The 26,645-nt window shown below is 44.0% G+C and overlaps 1 protein-coding gene across 10 annotated transcripts in view; it reads left to right on the forward strand.

The window, feature by feature from the left end:
* ELMO1 (engulfment and cell motility 1) overlaps window positions 1-26,645 on the forward strand; it is a 490,805-nt gene that overhangs the window by 451,911 nt on the left and 12,249 nt on the right. For all 10 annotated transcript variants that reach the window (XM_031455196.2, XM_031455188.2, XM_031455189.2 and 7 more), the window contains 3 exons: window positions 4,205-4,317; window positions 13,643-13,750; window positions 20,849-20,931. In XM_031455196.2, the coding sequence (XP_031311056.1) occupies window positions 4,205-4,317; window positions 13,643-13,750; window positions 20,849-20,931 (304 nt within the window). The remainder of the gene's footprint in view (window positions 1-4,204; window positions 4,318-13,642; window positions 13,751-20,848; window positions 20,932-26,645) is intronic.

The raw sequence follows: 26,645 nt of genomic DNA on the forward strand, positions 1-26,645 counted from the left end.
TAAGGAAAGTGTTTGACATTTATTCTCATTCTTCCCTCAGAAGACTGGACACAGCTTCTCGTGAACTTTACTATAAAGTCATCTGACACCATAGGTGTCAGGAAACTCATCTTAAACCTCTCTCTCCCTGATTCTTTTTCTTTCTGCCTTTCTTTCTGTTTCTTGCTCCTATATATTTGACATTTTTAATGTTTGACAGTTTGCAAAGCACCCCCTTACGCTGTTTGATTTCCTCATACCCATGTGAGGCAGGCAAGCCTTATTCCCATTTGAGGACCAGGATGTAGTCTAGAGAGGTGAAGACCTTGTGAGCGAGTGGAGGAGCCAGGACTTGAACTCCAGCCTGCTGACCCCTTAGCCAATGCTTTGTCTACCCTACTGGAGCTCCTTTGCGCAGTGCAAGACTAAGGTGAAGTTTAAAAAAGTGCGCAGATCTGAAAAAACTATAGCCAAGCTATAGCATCTACTTTGTGTCTGTTTTCAAGCATTAAGAAGCACCATTAGAAGCTGCAGAACAGAACTGCAGGCTTTGGTGGGGATGAAGTTAGGCAGCAGGGGAGGGGAAGTGCTTCCTGAGGGTCTTCAGCTCACATCTACCTAAAACCTAAGCCGTACCGCACTGGGCAGCAGGCAGCTCTCGCTAGAGGCAGCCCTGAGGTTTTGCATCGGTCCTCATCTAGAAGAGGGAACAGCCCCACATACCAGGCAGCAGAAAGAATTTTGGATAAATAACTGACTCCTCAGAATGCAGTTTCTCTCTTGCAAGGAGGGACAGTGGCGCCTTGCCCCATCCCAGGGCCCACAGTACTGAAACGTTGGAGTTCATAATGTCTGTTTCTGCAGATGTGTGAACACAAGGAGATTTTATCATGCTTTTGGCAACAATTCTTAAACCCTAAAGGGAGACTTGAGGAACCACTTCACCTTTGTAATGATAATATTTTAGTGGGGAGAAATCAATGAGAAACATGGTAGGTAAGATTATAGCATGTCGGAAGAGGATACAGGAACTAGAAAGCAGGATGAGGGAAATGGAGAGTTTGCAATTTTGAATACAGTGACGGAAGTAAGTCTGTCTAGTTGGGATGGTGACATTTGAGTAAAGGTGTGTAAGAGACTAAGGCTGTGTGTTTAGGAGAAGAGCAGTCCAGCAGAGAGAATCACCAGAGCAAACTAGGCGTAGGTCTGGGTGCTCGGTAAATTACAAGGAGGCGAGTGTCGCCGGAGCAGAATAAGCAATAGGAGGAGAGGCCAGAAAGGTTGCCGGAGCCTGAATCCATGGGGCCCTGCCAGAGCCATTGGGTTTTGAGCAGAGGGCTGATGTGCTCTGACTTAGACTTTTAATGATTCCTCTTGCTGCTGTATTGGGGATAGACTCCGAGGAGGCAAGTTTGGAAGCAGGGAGATCAGTGAGGACGTGATTTCAATAATCCAAGCAAGAGGTGATGAGAAGTGATGAGTCTGCCATAGCTTAGATAGACGTTGAAGATAAAAAGCCAGGGTATGTCCTGATTGACTTGATGTGGGGTGTAAGAGAAGGATGAACTCAAGTCGGAACAACTAAAGGACAGAGTGAGTGGAGCAGGTTTGGAAAAGGGGACCAAGAGTTCAGCTTTGGGACATGTCAAGTCTGAGGTGTCTGTGAGATATCCAAACAGGCAGCTGGATTGATGAGTTTGGAGCTCGGCCGAGAGGTCTAGGTTGGAAATATAAATTTAGAGGTTGTCAGCAGAAAGTAGGTATTTAAAGCCATGAGTCCGTAATATAAAGAACAGAAGAGTTGCAAGGACTGACCTTGGGGGCCGTGCAGTGAGGCAGGAACAGAACAATTTCCTTGAAATAGACACTGTCACTCAGCCCAGAGTCTCCCCAGAACCCTTGTAGAGCAGGGGTTGGCAAACTATAGCTCTTAGGCCAGTTCTGACCCAAGCAGGCCAGCACTACTTGTTTTTGTAAATTGAGTTTTATTGGAGCAGAGCCACACTCCTTTGTTTACATGCTGTCGACTGCTTTCACTCTACCGTGGCAGAGTTGAGTAGTTGCAACAGAGTTTATGACCCACAAAGTCTGAAATATTTATTTATCTGGCCTTTTACAGAAAAAGTTTGCCAGCTTCTGGTCAGTATGAACACCAGGGAGCCACTCAGCAGGGCAGACCCCAGATCCAGGAAGGAATCTTGCCAGCCTAGGGGTGCCATCTGTTCCTCTGTGAAGACACTGGCCCATTGAGCCTGGACTTGGAATTCTCTTCTGGAAACAGTGCAGACTTTGAATTGCTCTTCACACACTCATTTACCCTGCCTCCTTCAGTCTTCCTCTTTTTGCTTATTTACAAGGCTTTTAGACAGAATTAGAGGAATATTTATCAAAGCAAAACCAGTGAATCCATGACCTTGGCCTCACTGGCCCCAAAGGTAAGAATTTCAAAACCCAATTCCAGCCCATGGTTATTACCTGGATTACCCCAGAGGCCGAATGTCGTCCACAGAAACCCCTATAGAATCCTTATATAAGGATTACATAGGTTTTCCTAACATGAGTGAATTTTACAGTTACTGAGTCCATTTGAAGAGATAGAAGAGGAAATCACTTAAGGGAAAAAAAAAAAAAAAAAAGCTGTTCCATTTCCCTCATTGGCCAGCCACGTTTTGGAAATTTTGGGGGGTTCATAACAAGAAAAAGATAATTTTTGTAGCAACAGATCCACTTAGGGTTCTGATAGTCTGTCCCCAAAAGACGGTCCATAACAGAGGGTGACATGATGAGCACATCTGTGTCTTACTTTTATTCTTTTTCTTTCTCATGTGTAAATAAGAGTTTGTTCAAGAAAGACTCGAGTTTGTACCCCTATTCAGCTTCATCTCTGTAAGCTGTTCCCCCATCTGTTACAAGAGAATGATGATATTAATGCCTGTTCCCAAAAGTTGGGGTGTTTTGGGGAACAAAGTGGGGAGGGGATGTTAAATGAGCTAAAATCACATAGTATCCTACCCGGCTCATAGCAGACACTTACCGGGCGTTTGTGCCTTCCGTACCTGGGAACAAAACACCCTGTGAGGACAGATTGCCTGCAGTCCAGAGCAAGTTCAGAATTAAGGTTGAAGCTGATGAAAATGTGAGCCTTGACTAGAGTCATATGTAATATGGGTACATGGAGTGTTTGCCCTGAGGAGAGTAGAGAATATTATCAAAGCAAAACTCAGTAACACTTTGCATTCCTGCCCAGTGCTTACAGCTCACTTATTCTCACACTGTCTCTTTTGGGAAAGGAAAGATTTCTTATTCCCATTTTACAGATGAGGAAACTGAGACTTGACAGGAGCTAGACCAAATGCCATTCATGGGCAGAGCCTAGATTCAAATCTTAGTCTTCTGAGTTTTGGTCAATGCTTTCAACACTGCCCTGAGGGCTGGGCTCTGGGTCTCCCTATCCATCCTCAAATAGAACAGCTCTCACTTTACTAGATTCAAATGCTAGTGTGCTATGTAAAATTTCACAGGATTAAAAAAAAAAATCTCTGATCTTTAGAAGAAAAATTTTAAACCCATTGCATTCTATCATCATATCTTCACAGCATAGTGCTTCTAAACCTAAATTACATTATATTAGCCTGAGACAAGTAGCAAATAATCCTTAATTTATCCCTTCATTATCCCAGTCTCTGTGGGCAAGACTCTGGGATGATGTGCTATTCCCATTTGTGACAGAAGTGAGAGCAAAATGCGGCCCTGTGGTTTCAGTCCTGTGTTTCTGTGGAAGGATGATTGCGTGGCTGTCCAACATTCTTCTTTGGTCAGATTACAGATGTCGTCTAGGAGTTTATCTGCTGTAGAGGGGGAAATACAACTAGAGATTTGTTGTCTCAGCAGAGCTGAGTGAATTTTTGTCTAAGTTTATATCTGTGGCTTTGTAAAACAAGAGAAGAAATTTCTTGGGAGACGTTGGTCTAGAAAAACGTCATTGAAGTGGCTGGTGCTCCTGTGGGTATTCTGTAAATGTCAGGGGATCAGTAGTGTTATTAGAACAGATGACCCTGTGCATGGATGCTTAATACAGGATTCTCTAGAGCACCAGCTTGGGAGGCTTCAGGATGTTCATGAAAAGATGCAGCCTCCACTCGCCTGCCCCATCTGCCCGTGATGCCCTTTCAGCCAAGCGCTGTTCTCAAGGCGTGCTGTGGAATATGTGTTTATTCTTTCACAGGGAACTAAAGGAGAAGATTCAGCCAGAAATCTTGGAGCTGATCAAACAGCAACGCCTGAACCGCCTGGTGGAAGGGACCTGCTTCAGGAAACTCAACTGCCGGCGGAGGCAAGGTATTGTTTGGGGCCACCCCAGACCCGGTAGGGCAGACAGTGGCCTCCTCCCGGGGGAATCACCTGTGCCTGGGTGTTCGTTTAAGAGTAGGCCATGCAGCATTGTGCTCAGTAAGTTCTGATTTCCCCTGCAAACCCAGGAAGAATCAAAGTCCAGAATCACCAGAAGATGGGTGGAATTGAAGAGCCGCCGAGGCCATTTCATGCCTTAACTCTGCCAGTAGTCTTGCAAGAACAGCGGACGTCACTGAGAGCTTACCACATGCCAGGCTCTCACTTGACTTATCTTAAAGCATTGCATCCTCACAGTGACCCTATGAAGTAGCTACTGTGATTACGCCCAGTTTACAGATAAGGAAACTAAGGCAGTGAGGTGCTAAGTAAGTTGCCCACAGTCACAGAGGAGCAAGAATTTATACTCTGGCAGCTCTACAACGTTTACTTTTAATGACTCACTGGGCTATCAGGAGAGCTGGCACCCACTTGATGCAGGAAAAACGGATGTGGGGTGTGAGGAGGGCCGTGCCCCAGGCTTCAGTTGAGCCCCCGGGATGTGCCCCACCAAGTGAGGGTCCTTGGTTTCGCACAGGAAAGAATTCAAGAGCGAGCCATAGCTGAGTAAAGGTAGATTTACTGAGAGAGATGCATTGAAAGGCAAGAGAAAGGCCACAAGGTGTGCGGGTTGGGTGCTCATATTAAAAGTAGGTACACACTCCATAGACAGAGTGTGGGCCGTCTCGAAGAGGGAGAGAGAGGGGGCGGTGGCCGCGAGGCACCGTGTTGCCAGTTTTTATGGGCTCAGTGGCTTCATATGCTAATAAGTGGAAGGACCAGTCTAACTAGTCTGGGGAAGGGGCTGGGATTCCCAGGAAGTTGGCCCACTCTTTGACCTTTTGTGGCTAGCCGTGGGACTGCCGTGGTGCCTGTGGGCATGTTATTCACCACATTAATATATTACAGTGGGCGTACAATGAAGCTCAAGATCTGCTAGAAGTTAAATCTCTCATCATCCTGAGCCTCAAGACCTCCTGGGGGTTGAATCTTTCACCATTGGTGTTAATTGCTGTAGCACTCCTTGAATGGCTGTGCCCTGCCCCCTTCCTGTCTCACATGGTTGGATTTGATCCTGGAATTTTCAGTGTGGATGGTCCTTATTTTCAAATCCTACACCAATTCTGTTCCAGGTCTGAATTACTGTGTTTGTAGATATAAGTAACAGAGAACCAAGGTGAGATAGAATCCCGTTTTCATAATCTTTCGAGGCAAATTTCTGAATTGTCTCTACATATTTTAATCCCAAAATATAAAGTTAAAATAGGTGCCATGAGCCTAGTTCCAATAGACAGAAAGCATTTCCAGCTGTTTCTTACCCAGGGAAGTAAAGTCCCTTGATTGCTTTCTTGCTTTCTGGACATACTGCTGATTGCAAAGACAAGGTACTTTGTATCATACCGTCCTAGAAACGAAGAGCCAGAAAATAAAACTGAAAAATAAGATTCGGGGAGAGGTGAAGAGATTTAGAAACAGTCAGGAACAAGCATACACATTAGCGACTCAACCAGAAACGAGCATCAGTTGTGGCCCGGGAGAAACTCCGGCAGGTGTTTTTGAAACCTGATGCACGCCCTGCTGGGACACAGAGCCCAACCAGTAACGACAAGCATCACTTCATGTTTATGCTGAGCCCATCCTCCTGGCCATTTACTTTTAATGGCTTTTGTGCTGAATATGGAGTAAATTCAAAGTACTTCAAATGTAACCATTAAAAATCACATTAAGAAATGTCCAAAGGCAGAACTTCCTTGACAAATGAAAATGCAGGTCATTCTCAGAGGATGAGAAACCCTGACAGTGAGCTTCAGGCTGGGCCTCAGGAGAGGACAATGGGCAAAATAGGAAAGGGCTGAGCTCCTGCTGGGACTGAGACAGGCTCACGTTAGGAAGAGCAGCGGGCGCTCCTCTCTCCCATGCAGACTTTGAAGGGTGAGTTCGCCCCCTCTTTGCTCATTGCGTTCCTTGCATTGGGCATCTTCGCCAGAGTAAATGCTCTTCCGAGAATACAGTATGGCACAGCAGGGAGGACAAGAGCCCTGGATCCAGATGAAGGGGACTCCATCCTGCCTCTCCCCCGTCCAGCTCTGCGACCCTGGGCACTTTCCCCATCTGAAACAGGGATGACAATGCCTGTCTCCTGAAGCTGTTGTGAGGAAGAAAGGTGGTCATGTACGCAGCTCTTAGAAAGCAGCAGCAAAGGGCAGCTGCTGTTTTCTTCTGGAAGAAAATAACAATATCCTGGGAGTGAGCAGACTTGGCTTTAGGCTTCTCAACTCTGTAAGTAACTACCGGGTGTCTTTAGGCAGGACACGTGACCTCTCAGGGCCACGATTTCTCATCGGTTAAGTGGGAGAGTAGGACCAGATGATCTGTTAGTTCAGTCAGCCAGATGGTCACTTACATGCCCTGATCTCCCCACTGCCTTTGGCAAAATCAACATTCAGGATATATTGTCCAAATAAGGTGATTTATAAAGTTTTTATCTACCTGACATTCAACAGAAGTTGGGGGGGAGGGGAGAGGTTCCAAATTGACACGTACCACCAAATGCCTCCTTTCATGCCCAGCTAGAATCCTTCGGAACCTAAAGCAAAGAACCCAAATTAACCTTCCAGTCTACTTCATCATGAGACTTCCCCTTCTAGGCTGAAATGAGTAGATTCTACTAGAATAATCCTGTTTCCATATGTAATAATTATGATTATTTTGGCTAAAGTGTTAGTCCTGAATATGCAAATTTTTCCAGTTGTCTAAAAATGAATTACCTAATGAACAACAAAAAAAATTTAGCATCTAGATTATAGATTTATTAGTTAAACTCCCTAAGGAGCATGGCCATCTGTGTTTAGTATAAAATCATCCTTCCAAGTACAGAAAGGAAGGCTTTTTGGTGTTTAGTAAATTGATTTAAAATCTGGTGACTAGCTCTGTGTGCTTAAAAATAGGGATTCAAAGCAGACTGTGCTGAAATTGGTTTCCTATCACCCCCATCCAAACATTCCATTTAGATTTACACACATTAATGAGGACAGGGTGTAAAATCATTTTAATCCCTTCGAGAAAGGGGAATTCTCATACAGGAACAGCCATGAGCCATCCCAGTTTAGGGAGCAAGTATACACACGCAAGGTCCATGGCCACCCTCCCTCTAAATCTGTCCAACAGTGAGTCAGACACAGGTGAGTGGATTTAGGTATTAACTTACAGGCGAAAATACGAAAGAGCTTCCTGTCCCACAGAACTGGAAAGGGGAGGACAGACGTCAAGTCCTCTGCCGCTGTGTTTGGCTGGACGGCCCCTAGCTGCTACTTGCCTGCCTGCCATTCAACCTGCCTCATTTGCAACTCTGCTACTTGGTTAGTCCGATGGAGACATATACAAATCTGGGTTTCTGTGAATTCTGACCACAGTAGAATCGAGAGGCAGTAAATCATGTGACGCACACCAAGCTGCCTTCAAGTCCCTGCCTCCTCCCTGCCTGCTAGCTGGGTACCGAGCCCTGGGCAACCTAATAAATCTCTCTGGGTTTCTATTTCCTCGCCTGTCAGATGGGGCTGACGTCAGTTCCTACATCAAATCATTGCAAAGGTTAAACAAAATCATGCATCTAGGCTATGTAGTAGGGTGCTCGACACATTGTCAAACATTCATTAATAACATTTAGTATTAGTTTTGGCTTGGAGTTACTCAGAAGATAGGTTTTCGAACACAGGCAGTAGATGGCAGTGGATGTCCCATACCTGCTTCACCGCATGCCGCACGCCCCTCGGAGTGTGAGAGGCTCATGTTCACAGTCCTTCACGATGAGAGCTCCTTCTTAACTGTCCCCTCAGTAGAGAGTTAAGATGAAATCCCAGAAGTTTTCTATCTTAGAGCCATTATTTGCTTTCTGAGAATCTCCAGGCTCAGGAACTGCCTCCTATTTTCCTTACATTTCAGAGATGAGGATATTTCAGAATCATTTGCATTGAAGAGTCTTGATAAGAGCCCAGGGCTATACATTGGAGTGTCATTTTAAAGAAATGATAGCATGAAACTTTTGCTTTTCATTGAAGACATGCTGGTTTTGTTGACCAGCATCCCTTCCCTAAGCGTTAACAGGACGAACTTAATTTGAAACCCAGTAGTGAGCGAAACATATACCCAGCAGAGTCAGCCTGCTTCTGTGCTGAGGCCCAGGGCAGCGTCCCTGCCTTGCTCCTTCAGCTCACTCAGAGAATGGAGAGCCACGTATGTCCTGGCCATTTCAGGAACCATATGGACCCCTTTGGGGAGCATGCTGTTTCTTACTCTGTCTTTGAGATTTTCTTTTAATATTTAACTAAATCTTATAACTCATTTTTAGAAAAAGACAGATATAAATAAACGCATATTTTCAAAAGGAGAAAGGCCAGTTTGTTTTCAGGAAAAAGGCACTTTCCAATAGATCAAAATAATAGATGATCATTGTTCTCAAAAGGTAGAGGGACCAGTAGTGTCGATGAGAGGGGTTTTTGCTGGAAGAGTAGGAAGACACACTCATATTTGAGAGCCAGCTCTGTGGAAGGTGCCCGGTAGATACTCTATGTTTGTTTTACTCATATAATTATTAGCATTACTTAACAGAGGAACTGGAGGGATCCCGAAGGTTTTCATCGTTTGCCCAAGACTCCACAGCTCATGTGTCAGGGCCAGGTCTCTGTGACTCCAAAGCATCTTTAAAATGATTTGGGAGCCCTGAAGTTACCTTTTGCTGAAGAAGGAGAGTCTCCACAGGGGCAGATTTCTGAATCAAAATAGGAGTTTCTCATTCTGAAGAACGCTCAGTGAAGTGAGGAAGATTTGAAGGGCAGAATGACCTTCATTCTGTGTCTGTAGCTGTCTTCCTTTACTAGACCAACAGGGAAACCTTGTCTCTCACCACCTGGAAGATGACATTTCCTTTTTAGAACATTGCTGGGGTCCCTCATGTTTTTGGACCTGGAAAGGTTTGACCCTAGGCAGGGAGCAGCCCTACTCCTGAGCACACAGATAATTTTGCAAATTTTAGGTTAACCTGGGAAGGACCTGAAATCGTAATAAAATTGTCCAAAGAATTCACTTTAGTAAAGGCCACCTGTCTCCCAGACACAGGACCCTTCGGGCCCCCTGGAGCTCCAGGCAGCTACCAACTGTGGGCTTTGCACACGAGACAGAGACGTCTCCCTGAGTCCGTGGGAGAGTCGATCAGGGCTCGGTTCTTGCGGTGTCCCGTGCCTCACTTTGCTGGCCAGCATTTCACCCCCAGCAATGGTAGCTATTAATCAGCTTGCCCATCTCCCCTACAGACCTGCTGGCCGGCCCCACACTTGTCTCCTGGATATGAAAACGGACAGTGAGCTGCACTGTTCACTATAGCTACCTATGGCTATTTAAGTTAATTAAAATTAAAGAAAATTTAAAATTTCTCTTCTGACTCTTGAATAAAGCAGGTACAGAGTATTTGCATCATTGTAGGACGTTCCGTCGACCACTGCTGCAAGAATTACAGTTGTCAGGGGTTATTAGCTCCATAATGATCTATGTGACATTGAGAATAGCTTTAATCAGCCCTGGAGACCTTCTTAACAGGCTGTGAGCTTTGAAACCAGCTTTTCCCTCTGATCCTTCACACGCGTGCACATACACACACACACACACACACACACACACACACACACACACACACACACACACAGAAAGAATGAGGCACAAAATTGTCTCCATATTTTCAGTTTTTGAGTTTGGGGAATGAAAAGATGGCTATTAATGTACCAACATTTGTAATTGACTGGAAGACCTCTATATTAACTCCTGTTTTCTCTTTAAACGCTAATCTTTGCTAATGTTCTCGCTGCTTCCTGCTAATTGCTTTTAGTGACACAATCCACTCATTCATTGCCCAGAGGGATTGGGGAACTAGTAACATCATGCTGGGTTTTGAAAAGAAAATCTGCATTTTTCTTACCATAAAAGAAACTGTAAATCAAACTGCCACTGAAACTGCCTCAGCCAACAAGTCGGTGTGCTGTGCTGGTCGGAGCTGGCCTCTCTGCTCCCCCTTGTAGCAGCTCTTCCTTCAAGACGGACACACACAAGTTATGACGCCTCTAAACCTTCCCAGAGCTAACCTTTACCCTGAGGACGATACAGGCTGAGCACCCACCCACTTGCTGATGAGTCAAAACAACCTTCCCAAGCCCTTCAGCCCCTTTCCAATATTTTTGTCGTCCTTCCAAGACTTCCTGTTTGATGGGGAGGAGCAAAACACATCACTCACTTCAGTGAGTGCACAGACTTGTTTTGCTCTCTACCGTTTTGGTAGCAGGCAGAGAAAGAGGAACTAGAGGATAAGAGGAAAGTTAGCCAGAGGTAGGAGGAAGACCAGAAGAGGGTGGTGTCAAAAAGTCAAGAGCATTTAAGCCTCTGGAAGGAGGAAAGTCTGTCAGCTGTACACCAAGTATTGTTAGAGCAGGTTCCAGGTAGCATCTTGTGTTTCTTTAAACAGTGGCTGCAGCTTTGCAAGGAAGATGATTGTTTTGCCTCCAGGAACCCTGATAAATAGCTACGGTTTTCTAATAGTTTCTGACTGTATCAATATGTTGCACAAGAGACCTTCCCAACTCCTGTTTTGCCCTGTGGTGCAGGCAGAGCTATTGAGTCCCTGTCCCTTCTTCCCAGATCCGGGAAACAAGTGTTTCTACCATCTTTCTTTTAGTTGCCACTGAGAACTGAGGGAGCGCCTTCTCTGAGAGCTTCTTGGCTTTGTTCCCCATATTAGCCTTTCATCCTAATGATTTGTGCTCCAGCCAGTCGAGTGCTGTGAGCATGGTAGGCACTCTGACATTATTCATTGGAGAAATCGACTTCACCTATGAAATAGGTTAACCTATTAAATAGACAACCTATGGAAGTATATGCCTCAGGTTTTTTGATGTCTTACAAATAAGTTGTGCTTTTTATCCCACAATGTATCTGTTTGTACCACTTAAATTTCTTAATGCTCCCCCACATAGATTGAGGATGACCGATCTTTGATGGCACCATATTGACCTTTGGGCTACAGGGTGCCACTGTGAGTCCCGAGAGTTTATTCCAGCTTGAGAAGTGAGGAATTTCTAGAAAGAAATGGCCAAGACCTTACTCAGAGTAAGTCCAGGGTGTCCAAGCACTGCAGCTCACAGACTTCCTTCCCAGCTTTCTGTCACCTTTCTTCAGTCACTCACTTAGCCAAAACCCCACCTCAGAGGTAGCAGGGGAAGAAATGCTCTATAGCAAATTTCTGCAGCTGGCTTTGCGGTCATCACGGGTCATTGAGACAGGGTGGAATGTCCTTTGCGGGGGAGAATCCTCTACAGTCTGTCGTGCCAGGGCCCCAAGAGCACTGCTGATGCTCACAGCCAGAGCACGGACTGCTCCTTCGGTACTGCAGTTCCTACTGTGTGGTGCAGATCAGGCTTCCTCGTGGAAAACTGCCTCACTGAAATGGCTGTGAATTTCAGGGAATATTTTATTTTCTCCCTTTGTAACGCTCTCCCAGAAAAATGACCTGTGTTGAATGTGTGTGTGTGTGTGTGTGTGTATACATACATACACAGAATTTTGAAAATTTAGCAATTCCAGATGGTTTCCTAGCCATCAAATAACTTCTTCTTTCCTTTCAAATTTTTCCACCAGAGTTCAGATTTTTTTTTAAAGATATACATTGCCATATTCTGACTATATTCAGGAATCCTCAAACCTTATTTAGAGATGAGAAAGAAATCACAGAGGCATTTTGCTTTTGTGGATCCAGTTTGGGCGTTTTCTTTGTTCATTGTGTGGCTTTTACTTCCATTTTTAAAACTTTTCTTCTGCTAAAAAATATAGTTAAAATGTGGCCTTACGGCGAAAACAATTTTAGGTAGAAGAACATTTTTCTTAAATATTACAGAGACCTTTTACTCAGAGTGGCTTCAAAACAGTTTGTGTTTGTAGACACAGTAGTGGAGGGACTTGACCAAGGCCACTGTATTTGCCAACCACATAATGGCACAAAGGGGTCTACAGGTCATGGATGCTTTTGTACCTTAAGCATCTTGACCAAATCCCCGTGGATCTTTATTTATCAATTTAGTCAACACCAGCTGTGCCTCTTCTACATGCCAGGCACTATGCCAAGGGATCAGTACAGTGCAATTGTGAAGACAGTGGCTGTCATCAGAGAGCCCTGGCTTCTGCACAGTCAGGACTGATGAGTATCCTGGAGTTCTCTTCTCCTGTCAGTGATTGTTCACAGTGCACCCACCAGGGCAAACTGCTTACCTCGGGTCTGTGGCAGATAATGGGGAATACTAAGGTGGTTAATGTAGGGGCACCAATAATCAAAGGAGATGCTGGACAGCTAAGAGGTTGAGAGAGTCTCTCTGGCTGCAGGAATCACAGAGGGCTTTCTGGAGGAGGCAGCATCTAAGATCAGCCCTGAGAGCTGCTCAAAGATTGCTGTCACAATTTAAGTTTCTTGTCTAGATAAAGCATTCTTTTCCTCCTTCTCGCTACCTCACAAGCTTATTCAAAAATTTTTATTACATTTGTGGGGCAGAAGAAGTCAAGTTGAGGGAGTTATTTATAAGAATGATCCTAAGGTGCTGGTTATGCCTATGTAAGAGATCTGAACTCTAGGAGTTAGAGACGAGATGATTGTTGAGTACATTCATCCTTGAATAAATTTCTGAACCATTTAGAATATTTCCTCATAAATTTCACCCCTTGTGAGTGTCACTAGCATCCTAACAATTTATTCATTGATTAGTTTGTGTGTATAGGCCTCAGGGGTGAGAGGTTTGATGTCCCAACTAAGACATGGTCCTCAATCATCTCTTAAAATCTGGGAGAGGAAAGTGGAAACAGAAAAGTTTTGAGAAAGCTGTTTTTTCTACATCTCCCTCCCTACTCTTGTCAGGCCCAACTGGATGAGGACTACTCCCCCTTGTCATCATAGATACTGATGAAATAACCCTCTTGAAGCCACCACTTCGGAAGCCCTGTTGCCATTGTCTTTGAGGATTTGATAACTTTCCCAGTGGTTACCAAATGTCACCGAGCAAGGCAGGTACTAACTAAAGATCAAAATCGAAAAGAGACTTACTGCCAGGGCCCTAGAATTCATTCTTTCCTGAAGACTTAAAATCAAAGGAACCATTTATTCTTCTAGGAAAGACTGCGATGAAATAAGGATGTCAACATTTTTGAAAATCAGAATCATTTACCTTGTAAATGTGTGTTTTTTCCCCAGATAAGTTTTGGTACTGTCGGCTTTCACCAAACCACAAGGTCCTGCATTATGGAGACTTGGAAGAAAGTCCTCAGGGAGAAGTGCCCCACGATTCCTTGCAGGACAAATGTAAGTGTCTCTCCTGTGTAGGAGGCCTGAGTTTGGGTCATTTGTTTGTTTCCTGGTCACAAAATATACAGAAAAACTGTTAACCTGGGAAACCCACTGGACGCATCTCATCTGGCTGTGAGTCCCAGCCTGACAGTCTCATGAAGCCCACGACCTTGATGGATCTGGGCTTTGGGCCTGAACAGGGGAGAGGGCGTAAAAGGAATGCTCGTGTAACTTTCCCGGAAGATGTAAAACTGGGGTTCAAACATCCCCTTTCACATTACTTGTCCAGGTGCCCTTTTAAGGAGCAAAAACAATATAAACCTGATTCTGTCAATCATCTTTTTCTGATGACCCAAAATAATTTCACGTGAATTATGTGCTTGAGCCCTACCACATTTATTCATTATATTGAGTGTAGCCCACAATTATAGTACAGAGCTAATGGCAGATCCCAAGGACAGATTCAAAGAAGTAACTCACTCAGTAACATTCTATTGTTTGCTAAGTAGTCCCCGAAATACATATTATTTGTATTGATTTGCTGTTTCTGTACAATGTCTGTCATATGTTTTGAAGAGCCAGTGATATGCTGGATTATTTTAGCCCAACACCAAAACAGGTTCCAGATTTTTTTAGTAGCATTATATGTACAGATTAAGCAAAGTATTTTAGTAACATTAAAATCCACAAAGGTAATGGATGTATTTGGAAGAGAATTGAAGTAAAGTTAGACATAGCCTCAGAGGATATCTCAGGTAGAGAAATCAGAGTGAGAAAAAAGTAGAGACACTTTTCAGTAAGATCACCTTGACCCTGCAGTGAGTCATGAAAGCAAGTCCCAGACAGAATGTGCCCCAAGTTCTGGCACCTTCTCCTGGTCACCCCAGGGCCCGTGGAGGTCAAGTCTGGACTGTCTGCCTTGCAGCTGTTGGCCTTCACAGGGGAAGATAAACCAGGAGCATCGACTTCCTGACACACTCAGACTCTGTGCTGACGTATCAGGCAAGCAGCCTGGAACATTCTCTCTTCCTCCAGCTAAAAAATTCATTGGTCTGGTCTTTGTAGCGTCATTTTGTTCAGAAAGCAATTTTATTTCCTTTCATGGGAGCACTGCCTCCTCAACCCACATTATTAGCACTATTCATAGGAAAAGAAAGAAATCTGAAACCCAGTGCTACAGAGTCTGGGGCAGTGTCTACACTTTCCTGCTGTGGGGGCGTCCCAGGCCTCTGCCTGTAATCAGGACCCTCCCTTCTGGTCTCCAGATGTCTTCCCCATCCCATCACGGGCACGCTAGACGAGTGGTTCTCGGAGTGTGGTCCTTGGACCGTCAGCAGCAGCATCTTCCGGGAACTGACTAGAAAAACAGATTCTCAGAGCTCACTCCCAGACCTATTGATCAGCAGCTCTGGGAATGGGGCCTGCAAGCTCTGTCTTAACAGACCCTCTAGGCAATCCGGATGTGCACCCTGAGTGGGAACTGCTGGGCTGTATATTGCCGTAAACTCTTCATCCTTTGAAATCCAATAATTTGGAGTTCAGAAGAGCTAATCCCCAAATTTGGCTTTTACCAATAAGTAAAAACTTTAAAAGAACAAAAAGAATGAACTGATAATGGGTTGCCAACTTATAATTTAGGCCAAAAACTAAAAAAGGCTATTACAAAAGAAAATCTAAAATTTAATATCACACTCCTTTCATTTTAGAAAGGGCTCTTGATCACACACACACAAAAAGAAAGACAAGAAAGGCCTAATCTTGGAATAAAGGACAGTCTCTCCTGCTAAATTAAATTAGCTGTATGAAAAACTCACAGCAGTGTCTTCATTTTCCTCTATTTGCTACTAACTGGTAAAAAACCTCACCGGGTGAAATCTCCCTCTTGAACTCAGACCTGTCCAGCGGCCAGCAATTTGGAATCTCTGCTCTCAGGGGGTAAAATAAAAAGTTAGAGGTTACTGTTGGCCACAGCAACCAAAGCTCTATACAAAGTCTCCCATCTCCTTGTTCTTAACCTGACCAGCAAATAAGGAAAGGGGTCTTGGCAGGAAAAAAGAAAACCCGCAGTGGGGTTCTTCCTTCCCTGCGCGGTGCAGTGAATTGGCTCTCCCACTCACCAGATGTATTATTTATCCCCATATTCATGGGGATAATTCCACCTCTCAACCCACAGACAGGCACTTGACTGGCATTGATTGCAGGTTTAAATGCAGCCCTCTCATTCTAGCTGGTCCTGGTGCTGGGGAAATTGGTAGCTCTGCCCCTGGAGAAAGTCAAGGCGAGGACAGCACCGTGGCTTGCTGGGAGTGGGGAGGTTCCGAGCTTGCCCGCAAGCTCATGCCCCCCTAGGCCCACCAAGGCCCACACCCCCAAGAGCTAGAAAGCAGAGTGCTGATGCCAGGGATAGCCAGGGATAGCCAGCTTCCCAGGGTGGTTGCAGAAGAGCAAGGCCAGAGCTGCAAATCTACAAACAGCTTTGGGTTGTGGCCACAGAGTGATGTTAGTTCTGGGAAAGGGTTAAGAGAGTCCCTTCCAACAGCGGCTCTGAAACTCTTGTCCACTTCTTTCCTTGGCATCCTTTGAAATCCAGTAATTTGGAGCTCAGAAGAGCTGCTCCATAAAGAGTTTCTCCATTGCAAGATAAACTAAGAATGTGTACCTGTGCAGGTGTGCTCATGTGGGAGGGTGTGTGTGTGTTTTGAGGAGATTATATCTGTACGCACGTGTGTGCCAGGGAGGCGGTATATTCATGTGATGCAGTCAAATGAAGCTATTCTTTGCTTGAGATGAGAAAGCCCAGCCTAGGAAGCTGAAGTTTGCAGCTTCAGGCCAGCCACCTGGTTTGCATTTAATTCCAATTCTGCATTCTGCCTGGAGCAAAACAGTCCATCCTGTTGGAGCCTTTAAAAGTCAAAAACCTCATTCCACTAGAAAAATGAGATGTTCCTTTAATTAATTGCAAGTTCTATTGCTCTTGCCATGTATGATTGGCCTCTCTCAAGACCAACGGGAAAATTGTCTTCCATCCCTTAAGTTACTTAGGGCTGAATATTGAGGTATTGATGAATCAAATAGTATAATTGAATCCTACAGAGAGTGTGAGTGGACATGGAGGGCCTCTCCTTAGCTGTCTTTGTGCCTAAAGGTTTAGGAAATCTCTCTTCTCATATTCCTCTGGTTTGGCAGGAAACACGGCCCTTGAAAACCCACACGTCCTTACCTCCCTTCGCCCCACATTCCCCCCACCAGGCTTACAGGCTCTGCTCGCCCCCACTAAACCCCAGACTCCATCGCTTTCCGGCAGTGCCCCGGGCCCCTCAGTGCCTCCCTTTTGAAAGAATCTAGGCCAGCGCTCTTCACTCCCACATCAAAGGGCCCGGGAGGAGAGGGCTCACTCCCGCACACAAGGCGATTAAGCCTGTTACAGCTGATGAGAGGAGCGGCCGCAACGGCACAAAGTGGGCGATTTGGGTCACTGAAGCATGGGGAGTGACTCAGGTCCCTCAATCCGCAGAGAGCATTAGCTTTGATTATTGATAATGAGAATAATTGCAAATAGCATTTTTGAGTGCTTACTCTATGCCAGGCACTGTGCTAAGACCTCTTCATAAATTATCCTCCTGACAACCTGAATAGGTAGGTATCATGGCTTTTGTTTTGCAGATTAGGAAACTGAGGTACAGAAGCATTAAGTAACTTGCATGTCTAGTTAATAGTAGAGCAAAGATCTGAATGCAGCCATCTAACTCTGCAGCCCAGATTTTTCCCCACTACTCCGGACTTCTTAGGTTCAAAGCCAGCAATGGTCTTGGCTCCAGCATTGAGTTAATTCTTGGAGCAACACAATGAGGTAAAGGATGTTATAGTTCCACTTAGCGGGCGAAGCAGCTTAGGCTCTAAGACCTTAAGCCCAAAGTGTTATAGCCAGGAAGTGCGTCTAGAATTCAGACCCAGGCTCTGTGATTCCCACCACTCCAGGCTGCCGAGTTAGAGACCAGAGTCTTTAATGAACTTCTACTGGGACCAACCTGTCCGTCCTCTGTATCTCTGCCCACTGGAGTTTCTACGACAGAGCTATGTAAAAAGCAAGTGCTTGTGGCTTACTTGCAACTTCCTGGGGTGATTCCTGCCTCAATTTGGCTCCCAGGGGTGAACCTAGCACAGTTTTTATCATGGTGGCCACATTTACTTTTTCAATGGTATTTTTATTTTAAAATACAGTTAAAGTGACTTTCACAGATATTAGCAATCAAAGAGTTTTCTGAACATATCTGAAGTGATAACCACATCAAAGGCTGTCTTCTGCATGATTTGAGGTGCTGACACCTTCCAAACAAAGGGAAAGGTCGTGACTAGCAAGGGACCATGGAACAGAAGAAGGAACAGCTGTCCCAGCTCTGTCCTTCACTAGCTATGTGACATTGCATGATTTAGTTCTTCTCTTTAGGCCTCAGTCTTCTCATCTATAAAATGGGAGTGTTAAACTGGATTGTCTCAATCCAGCTCAAACTGAAGAAAAGCATTGAAGGAAATGAGGCCAGACCCCAAGGAGTTAGAGTGGTGGAGGGGGAGGGGAGGGCCCAGTAGTGACCCTCCTGGTTCCCAAATCTCCGGACCCCACTTCTTTATGCTGCTCGCCTCCCCAAAAATTGATGGAAACACTAGCCCTGCTTTGAAGTAATCAAGGGCCCTCTGCTGCCTCCTTAGAGTATAGACTCAAGAGACGTGAGTCTGAAGGGTGTAGGGAGGGAGACGTTTTAGCCCTTCTGGTGCCTAATCTTCCAGTGCATCTAGAGACAAACTATGCAAAGAGCAACCTTTAAAAGCCACACTGTATTTTTAGAATTTTATGTTTTCCTTTTAGCCATAATCCTGTGAGTAATATAGCAGCTTGTCTCCTTGACAGGGGCCAATGCATATAAAATATGTATGTACTTCCACAAGTACGGAGGAAGAGTGCCTTGTCTCCCCTGAAGCCTTCTCACTAGAGATTCTGAAGACTGCCCCCACGACGGACTTTAGTGTTACTCTTGTCCTGCTCCACGGGATGGGTTTTCAAAGCCAAGGGGTAGCTTACTATTTATAGATCGTAGACACTTTCTCTAGTTCGTTGACCATGTCATATATCATACAATGATGACTTTCTACAAGGTGCTTGTGACTCAAACTCCATCTGAGGCTTGGGAAGGTATTTGGAGTTGGTATGTTAACTACATCACAAGTCCAGAGCTGATCGTTGGTTATGAAAATGGATTAGAAGAGAATTGTAGTCAGTGGCTGCAGTCAGAGATAGGCTCAGGAATCACAAGGACCGTCTACAGGAAGATGCCAAACTAAAGTGGCCAGGCGGAGGAGGAAAGGAGTCCAAGGTCAAGGGTTAGGCCACTCGGGAGAGGTGGCATTGCTACATTATGCCGCAGAAACAAACAGCCCCCCAAATCTCAGTGGCTCAGGACAACGAGAGTTTCCTTCTCACGCCTCACTGTACATAACTGACATGGATTTTCAAAGGACGCTCCACACAGCGACTCAGGGACACAGGCCACTGGCTGCTTTGCCCTCCCAGAGCTGCGCCATCGGGACAGACTCGTTCAGTTCCTGCAGCTGGAGAAGGGAGGCTGGTGGGTGTGGACTTTTCACTGCCTCAGCCAAGAAGAGCCACGCCACTTCCTCTCACACTTCCTTGACCAGAGCTAATCACGTGGCCCCACTTAACTGCAAAGACGCTGGGAAGTGTCGTCTTCCATATGCCTAGAGGGGAAAGGCAGGTGTCAGGGAGTGCAAGTCATGTCTACCAAAGGGATCTAGAATCCAGACTGCAAGGTGAAGGAGCAGACATGGTGGGATAGATAGCAGGGGATCCCTGCAGAGATTCCTGGACGAGTTCATCACAGCCCCACTCCCCTCCAGGGTTTGAGAGAGCTCTAGAGGTGTCAGAGACCTGGACAAAGTTCTTAACAACTTTACAGTACCTGGAAAATGTTAGCTTTTAAAAGGCCTTCCTGTTTATCATTTTGATATTCTATATATTTTATAATTTCACCTTCATCTATCACCCTCACAACCCAATGCCACAATAGAAGTAGATGAAATTTAATTATGAAATCTCTCATTATCTTCATCATTGCAGAGAGGGGTCTAAGGAATTGATGACTTAAAGCTTTTGCAGATCCTGAATGAGCCCCTAGATTCACAGTCCCTTGTGGGACTGAAAGATTAGACACTGGAAAGGGACAGATGACTTCGCAGTTTTTAAAATTAAGGTTCCATACCATCCTACTGCCTTCTCTCCCTCAGACGATCTGTACAAAACTTTAAATGCACAAACTGTTCCACTCCTTTTATCTTCCCCCAAGTCCTGAGTAAGACAAGAGAGAACATCATTTTATCTAACTGCATTATTCTCAGGATTTCCACGACAAATACCGGCTACCCCTTCCCTCTCAGAAAGGAATGTTCCCTTTATTTAACTGAGTTTAGTTTCGTAGTATGTAAAACAGGAATAATAAAACTTGTCTCACAGAATTGTTGTGAGAATTCATGAGATAGTAGAGGACGGGAATTTGGAGCGTGGGAGTTCAGGATTGTTTAGGTTCAGATAAATTGTTTTGTGATAGGGTTACTTCCCCTCATTATCCAAAACTCAGAAACCAAAGAGAAGTAGATACTGTACAAGAGGTACGATCCATATGAGGCACTTGGCGTTGGTCCTGGCGCACAGAAGTCTTCCATAGCCTCTGTAGCAGGACCACGGTTACTGTTGTTATTACTGCTGCTTCTAACACCATCACGTCGAACACAACTATGATGGGGTTTTGTTGCTGTTGATTTGGGTCTTTCTTTTTTAGGTACTTGTTTTAGTAAACCACATTCTGCTTATGAACACAGATTTTTCTCCCTAAGGATGCTTTTTGCTGGAATATAAGAACAGATTTAAGTTTCTAGCCCTGGACACTGCCTGACCTCTCTCCCTCTTTTCACCTCTTTTCTCTTCCTGCAGTAATTCCTGGGAGCGGCAGCCATGCCAGCAGACTCGATACTTAGTCCTGCTCCGTATTGACTTGTAAGCTGTCACACGATGTAATTACTTTCATTTTCTCTTACTAATTGCAGTGCCGGTGGCAGATATCAAAGCTGTGGTGACGGGAAAGGACTGCCCTCATATGAAAGAGAAAGGTGCCCTTAAACAAAACAAGGTATGATTTCCAAATTATTGCAAATGGTTCTGCCTGCACGATGCAGTGAGTGGCTGCAGGGGGCCCAGCCCTTCTTTGGTCGCTGCGTGTGCATGTAAGTGTGCTTGTGTGTGTGCACATGCGCACGTGCGTGTATGCACTCGAGTTACTCAGCTCTTACTCAGCTCTTCGTTTTCCTTTCCTGATTCCGTCTAGATCTCTTAGTCTTACTCTTTCTCTCCCGGATCACTTGTTGAATCCCCAGCAGCTCCTCCATTCTCTTATTCCCTTCCTACATCCAGTCGGAGGAAATGCCCTCTCCCTGTTGTCACCAGTCCTCTCTAGAACCTTCTCCACTCATCTCTATCCATCCTCTGAGTCTCCCATTTATGTTCATATTCTCCCTTTTCCATTTTCGCCCTAGTCCCTTTCATTTTCTCCTTCTTACTAACCCCCTGAGGTCTCAGTGAAGTCTGGGAAAGAGACCAGATGACTCAAAAAACCTTAGAAAACTTTTAAAGGCCTGAAGTTCTTCAGCATCATGGGAAGTGTTGTGAAACAGTTCAAACCCAGCTTAAAGGAGAAAATTTCCCCAAAGGCGTGTATTGCTTAAATACTCTTCACACGGCAATATTTGTCACCACCCCCTGCTAGTTTACCAACTAATGTTCACCATGACACCACATTCCATAAGAGAGGGTGGAGGAGGTGGCGTTATCTGAAAGGATGGAGGAATGTCCTTTGCCCCCGGTTTAGAGGTATTTATTTGCCCTTGAAGGGGCCGTCGGAAACCAATTTTTTATGACCTCTTAGCATCTTCTGATACATATCCATTCATGAACAAAATTAACCCAGTTGATTAGGATGTTTCAGACACCTTGGAGCCAAAAATATCACAAAGATCTGCAAGTTGCTTCTTTACTGTCCAGTGTCAGTGTCTAAGAGGAGTAAGAACATCATACACGTCCTGTTTATCAACCAGGGTTAAAGTGAATAATCCCTGCTCTGTAATTGCAAACATTACAAGGCAAAGGTTTCTCCAGGTCTGCGTAGGATGACCTTATCTATGGTTAAGGAGAAACAAAAGTACTGTTAAGGAAGAAGAAGGGAAAGGACACAGCCAAGGAGACTGATAAAAAGATCTCTGCTTCTTTAGTTACGTAAGTATAAGCCACCTCGAGTCCATATGAATTCCTTCCTTGTCAAGCCTGTCCCCAGCACTATCACATAATGCACTGAGTGACACAAGGGCACGCCTTAGAGTCGGTAGGTCGTCTTTCTTCTCCGTGATGTGGGGAAACAGAGATTCTACAGCTCATCAGATTCCAGAATAGCGTCCCTAACTACAGCAGCAAGTCCCCAGCCTTCATGGTTTGCCTCCTGGGGGGCTGCCTGCCGTCAAGACCACCCGGTATGCAGAGTACAATCTTGGGGAGCACTGGCCTCGCACAGCTGCAGCCGAGGGCCCCGTGCTTATAGAACACTTGGAGCTGAGCAGGACATGATGTGGGGACACTGGCAGCAACAGGAGTCTGTAACGAAGGCCAGGAGGGGTGTAGATGGCAGCAGAGCAACCTACCAGGACTCAGCACTCTGAGTAGGGACAGAAAATTATGTAAAACACGTGTGAAGGAACTTGTGGTTTCAGCCCTAACTCATAAAGAGCCTGGGAGTTTCACTCCCATCCTTACAGCAAGAAGAAATCGAATAAAGTGAAAATCAACAATTTTCTTGGAATTCCCAAGAGAACTGAGGTTGCAGAATCTGGAGAGTCAGGTATCTCCAGAGAGTCATAGCCATATCTGCTCACCTGAAGCAGAATCTGCTGGAGCCATAAACTGTAAGATCATTTAGATGACAAATCTGATGAATTGCTAGTATGAGAGTGAGAAACTCTTGGGGGTTGCAGCATTGAACATACTTTCATAGACTTTACTTCCACTAACCCTAGCAGATTCTCTCAGTAAAGATCTGATAGCAGTCCCCCGCCCTCTACAGCCCACCCCCATCACGCCTCAGGCAGGAGAAAGAGGTGAGTAATCATGGAATATGACAGAGCCTTCTCCATGGGAAGGTCCTGTTCTCCAGACCTTTTTCCCAGCTAGGGGAAAGGAATCTCTCCCATTGCATCCCTTTTTGGACTTCTTATTTCAGCTGCAGGGTTGGGAGTAGGGGGACATGCTCAACAGCAGTCAGAACCTGAAGGAAATCAATAGGAAACTCTGTAGCCATACCACTGGAAAAGCTAGACTACTAGAGATACACTTGAGAAGGTGATAGCCACAAGACATAAGACCTCTACAAATGGAGATTTAACTGGAAAATTATAGAGTGCTATACATCATCCATATCCTACCACCACACCAACTAGACACCAAAATAATAGCACTAGATTATAGCTGAAAGATCTGGAAGGCACAAACTCTCTTGGAGGAGGAGTACTTAGGGAAGCTCATAGTTAGTAGAGGAGACAAAAATAGGGTCACTAGAGAAATCTGAAGTCTCTGGCACTTAGAGGTATAGCAAAGATTAAACCTACCCCCAACTCCTTGCCAGATTAACATAAATCACCAGTCTAAAGGTCTGTGTATCTCACTTCCTGTTCCCTGATACAACATGTCTGGATATCAACAAAAAGTTACAAGCATGCCAAAAAACAATGAAAAACAGCCTGAAAAAGGAAAGCAGTCATCAGAACTAGATTCCAATATGACACAAATGTTGGCATTATCAGACAGAGAATTTAAATTAACTATGATTATAAGGGTTATAGGCTCTAATGGAAAAAGTATACAACATGAAAGAACAGATGGGTAATGTAAGCAGAGAGGTGGAAATTCAAGAAATGAATCAAGAGGAAAGGCTATAAATAAAACACTGTAATAGAAGTGAAGTAAAGAATGCTTTTAATGGGCTCTTTAGTAGACTTGACATGGCTGAGGAAGGGATTAGTGAGCTTGAAGATGAGTCAATAGAAACTTCCTAAACTGAAATGCCAAGAAGAAAAAAAAAAAAAAACTCAAAATGTCAAATAACTGAGGGACAATTGCATAAATTATAACATGTGAAATTAAAATACTAGAAGAAAGAGAATGGAACAGAAGGAATAGTTAAGCAGTAAAGACCAAGAGCTTTCCAAAATTAAAGATAGGTATCAAACCACAGATCCAGGAAGCTTATAAGATACCAAGCAGAATAAATACCCCCTACCAAATTATCATATTCCTACTACAGAAAACCAAAGACAAGAATCTTAAACCAGAAGGAGAAAAACAGCTTACCTACAAAAGAACAAGGATAAAAATTAAAGTGGATTTTTCAACAGAAGCCATGAAAGTGAAAAGAAAGTAGAGTGAAATATTTAGTGTTGAGAAAAAAAAAAAATTCCATATCCAGTGGAATTATCTTTCAAAAGTGAAGGAGAAATAAAGACTTTCTCTGATAAACAAAAACCAAAGGCACTCATTGTGAATGGACCTACTCTGCAAGAAATATTAAAGGAAGTTCTTCAACCAGAATGAAAATTACATAGGTCAGAAACTTGAATCAATGTAAAGATTTAGAGTTATCTAAAAGATAACTCTTTGGTTAAAATAATAGTAAGATGTGTTGGATGATTATAGCATATGGATAAATGAGAAGAATGATAGCAAAGTCACAAGGGACAGGAGGGAGGAATTGAGATACTCAAAACAGAAGGCTCCCCCCGCCCAAAAAAAGGAGAAAATAAAAAATAAAGAACAAATGAAAAGAGTTACAAGCATGGCAGATATAATCTAACTATATAAATAGTCATTTTAAATATCAGTGGTCTAAATACCCCAATTAAAAGACAGAGATTGTCAGAATGGATAAAAAGCAAGACCAACTATATGTTTTCTACAAGAAACCCACTTAAATATAAAGAATAAGGTAGGTAAAAGTAATGGGATGGACAAAGATATCAAAATACATGAGGCAAAATGATAGAATTGAAAGGAGAAATTCACAAATCCTTTATTATCCTGAAGACTTCAGTACCCTTCTGTCAGTAACTGAATGATCAAGTGGGCAGAAAATCAATAAGACTGTTGATGAGCAGAGCAGCACCATCAATCGACTTGATCTAATTAACATTAATAGAAAATCCACCCAACGACAAGGAGAATACACATTTTTCTCAAGTTCACAAGAAACTTTGACCAAGATAGACCACATTCTGGACCATAAAATATATCTTAACAAATTTGAAAGAATAACAGTCACACCAAGTATGTTCTCAGTTCACAATGGAAATAACCAGAAATCAATAACAGAAAGATAGCTGGAAAGTCCCCCCCCAAGTGTTTGGAAATTTAAGAAAACACTCCTAAATAACCCACAGTTCAAAGAAGAAGGCTAAAGAGAAATTACAAAATGTTTTAAAGTAACTAGAATGAAAATACAACTTCTATCGAACTGTGTGGGTTGTGGTGAAAGCAGTGCTTAAAAGGAAATTTATAACATTAAATGCACATGTTAGAAAAGAGGAAAGATCTAAAATCGATGAAGTTCCCACCTTAGGAAACTAGAGAAAGAAGAGCAATTTAAGCCTTCAGCAAGCAGAAGAAAAGAAATAATAAATATTAGTGATCAGTGGAACTGAAAACAGGAAAACAGTAGAGAAAATCAACAAAACCAAAACTTGGTTCTTGAAAAAGAAATAAAATTGAGTTCTAGCCTGACTAACCAAGGGGAAGAATGAAATAAGACACACCAGATACTAGTATCAAAACAGGTGTGAAGATAATGACCTCATTTGAGCATATGATGTGTGTGGGTAAACTTGACTTTCCTGCATCAGATCCTCTCCCTTTAGAAGACATCAACAAAACAAACTGAGTAAATGACATTTCCAACCCTTTTTTAAAAAATTGTAATGACACTTACAGAAAATTAGACGGATAGACAGATGGATAGATGGATGGATAATGGATGGATGATGGGTGGATGGATGGATGATGGACAGAGATGGATAGATGGAGAATGGATGGATGATGGGTGGATGGTCGGAAGGATGGATGGATGATGGATGGATGGGTGGATGGATGGATGGACAGATGAGTAAATGGGACACACTGCTATAAACACATAGATAAGGCTGAAAATTGAGGCTATTTCCTGGGATTCACTGGCGCAGATATTCCATCCACTTCCAGCTCTTCCAGGCTGCTTTGAGGGTTGAGAGAGGCAGTACTATCTCTGCCAGTCTGGCTTTTTCATTTGTATACAAATGAAAATTGTTTGTCTTGTTAATAGTGTCAGTACACGTAGTTCATCAGGCAAAACATCAAAAGGTAGAAAGGAAATCTACAATGCTAATAATTTATTTCCTTAACTCACCCGTACCCACACCACTTCTCCAGTACTCTGGAGATCTGCTCCTCCCTACCTCTGGGACTTCTGGATAGGAAAGGGGAGACCTGCAGCTAAAAAGGAGAGTTGATCAAAATGTGTCCATAGGGGGTCTGTCAGTGCATGGTAGTGGGCAGCAACCAAGGCCTGTCGCTGGCTCTTGAGTTTTTTCAGCCAGAGAATAAATTCTGACATTTTGTGCTACAGGACTCTCCATTAGCTTAATTACTGAACAGGGCAAACTGAGACATTAGCATCATTAAGGGAAATACTTTGTCACTGCAAAACGTTGGTAACTGATAGTATTTCTCACTCATTCAACATTGTACATGCCAGGCACTGTCTCAGGCCCTGGAAATAGA

Source organism: Camelus dromedarius, chromosome 7 (assembly GCF_036321535.1).
Source record: "Camelus dromedarius isolate mCamDro1 chromosome 7, mCamDro1.pat, whole genome shotgun sequence".
In the NCBI taxonomy this organism is placed as follows: Eukaryota; Metazoa; Chordata; class Mammalia; order Artiodactyla; family Camelidae; genus Camelus; species Camelus dromedarius.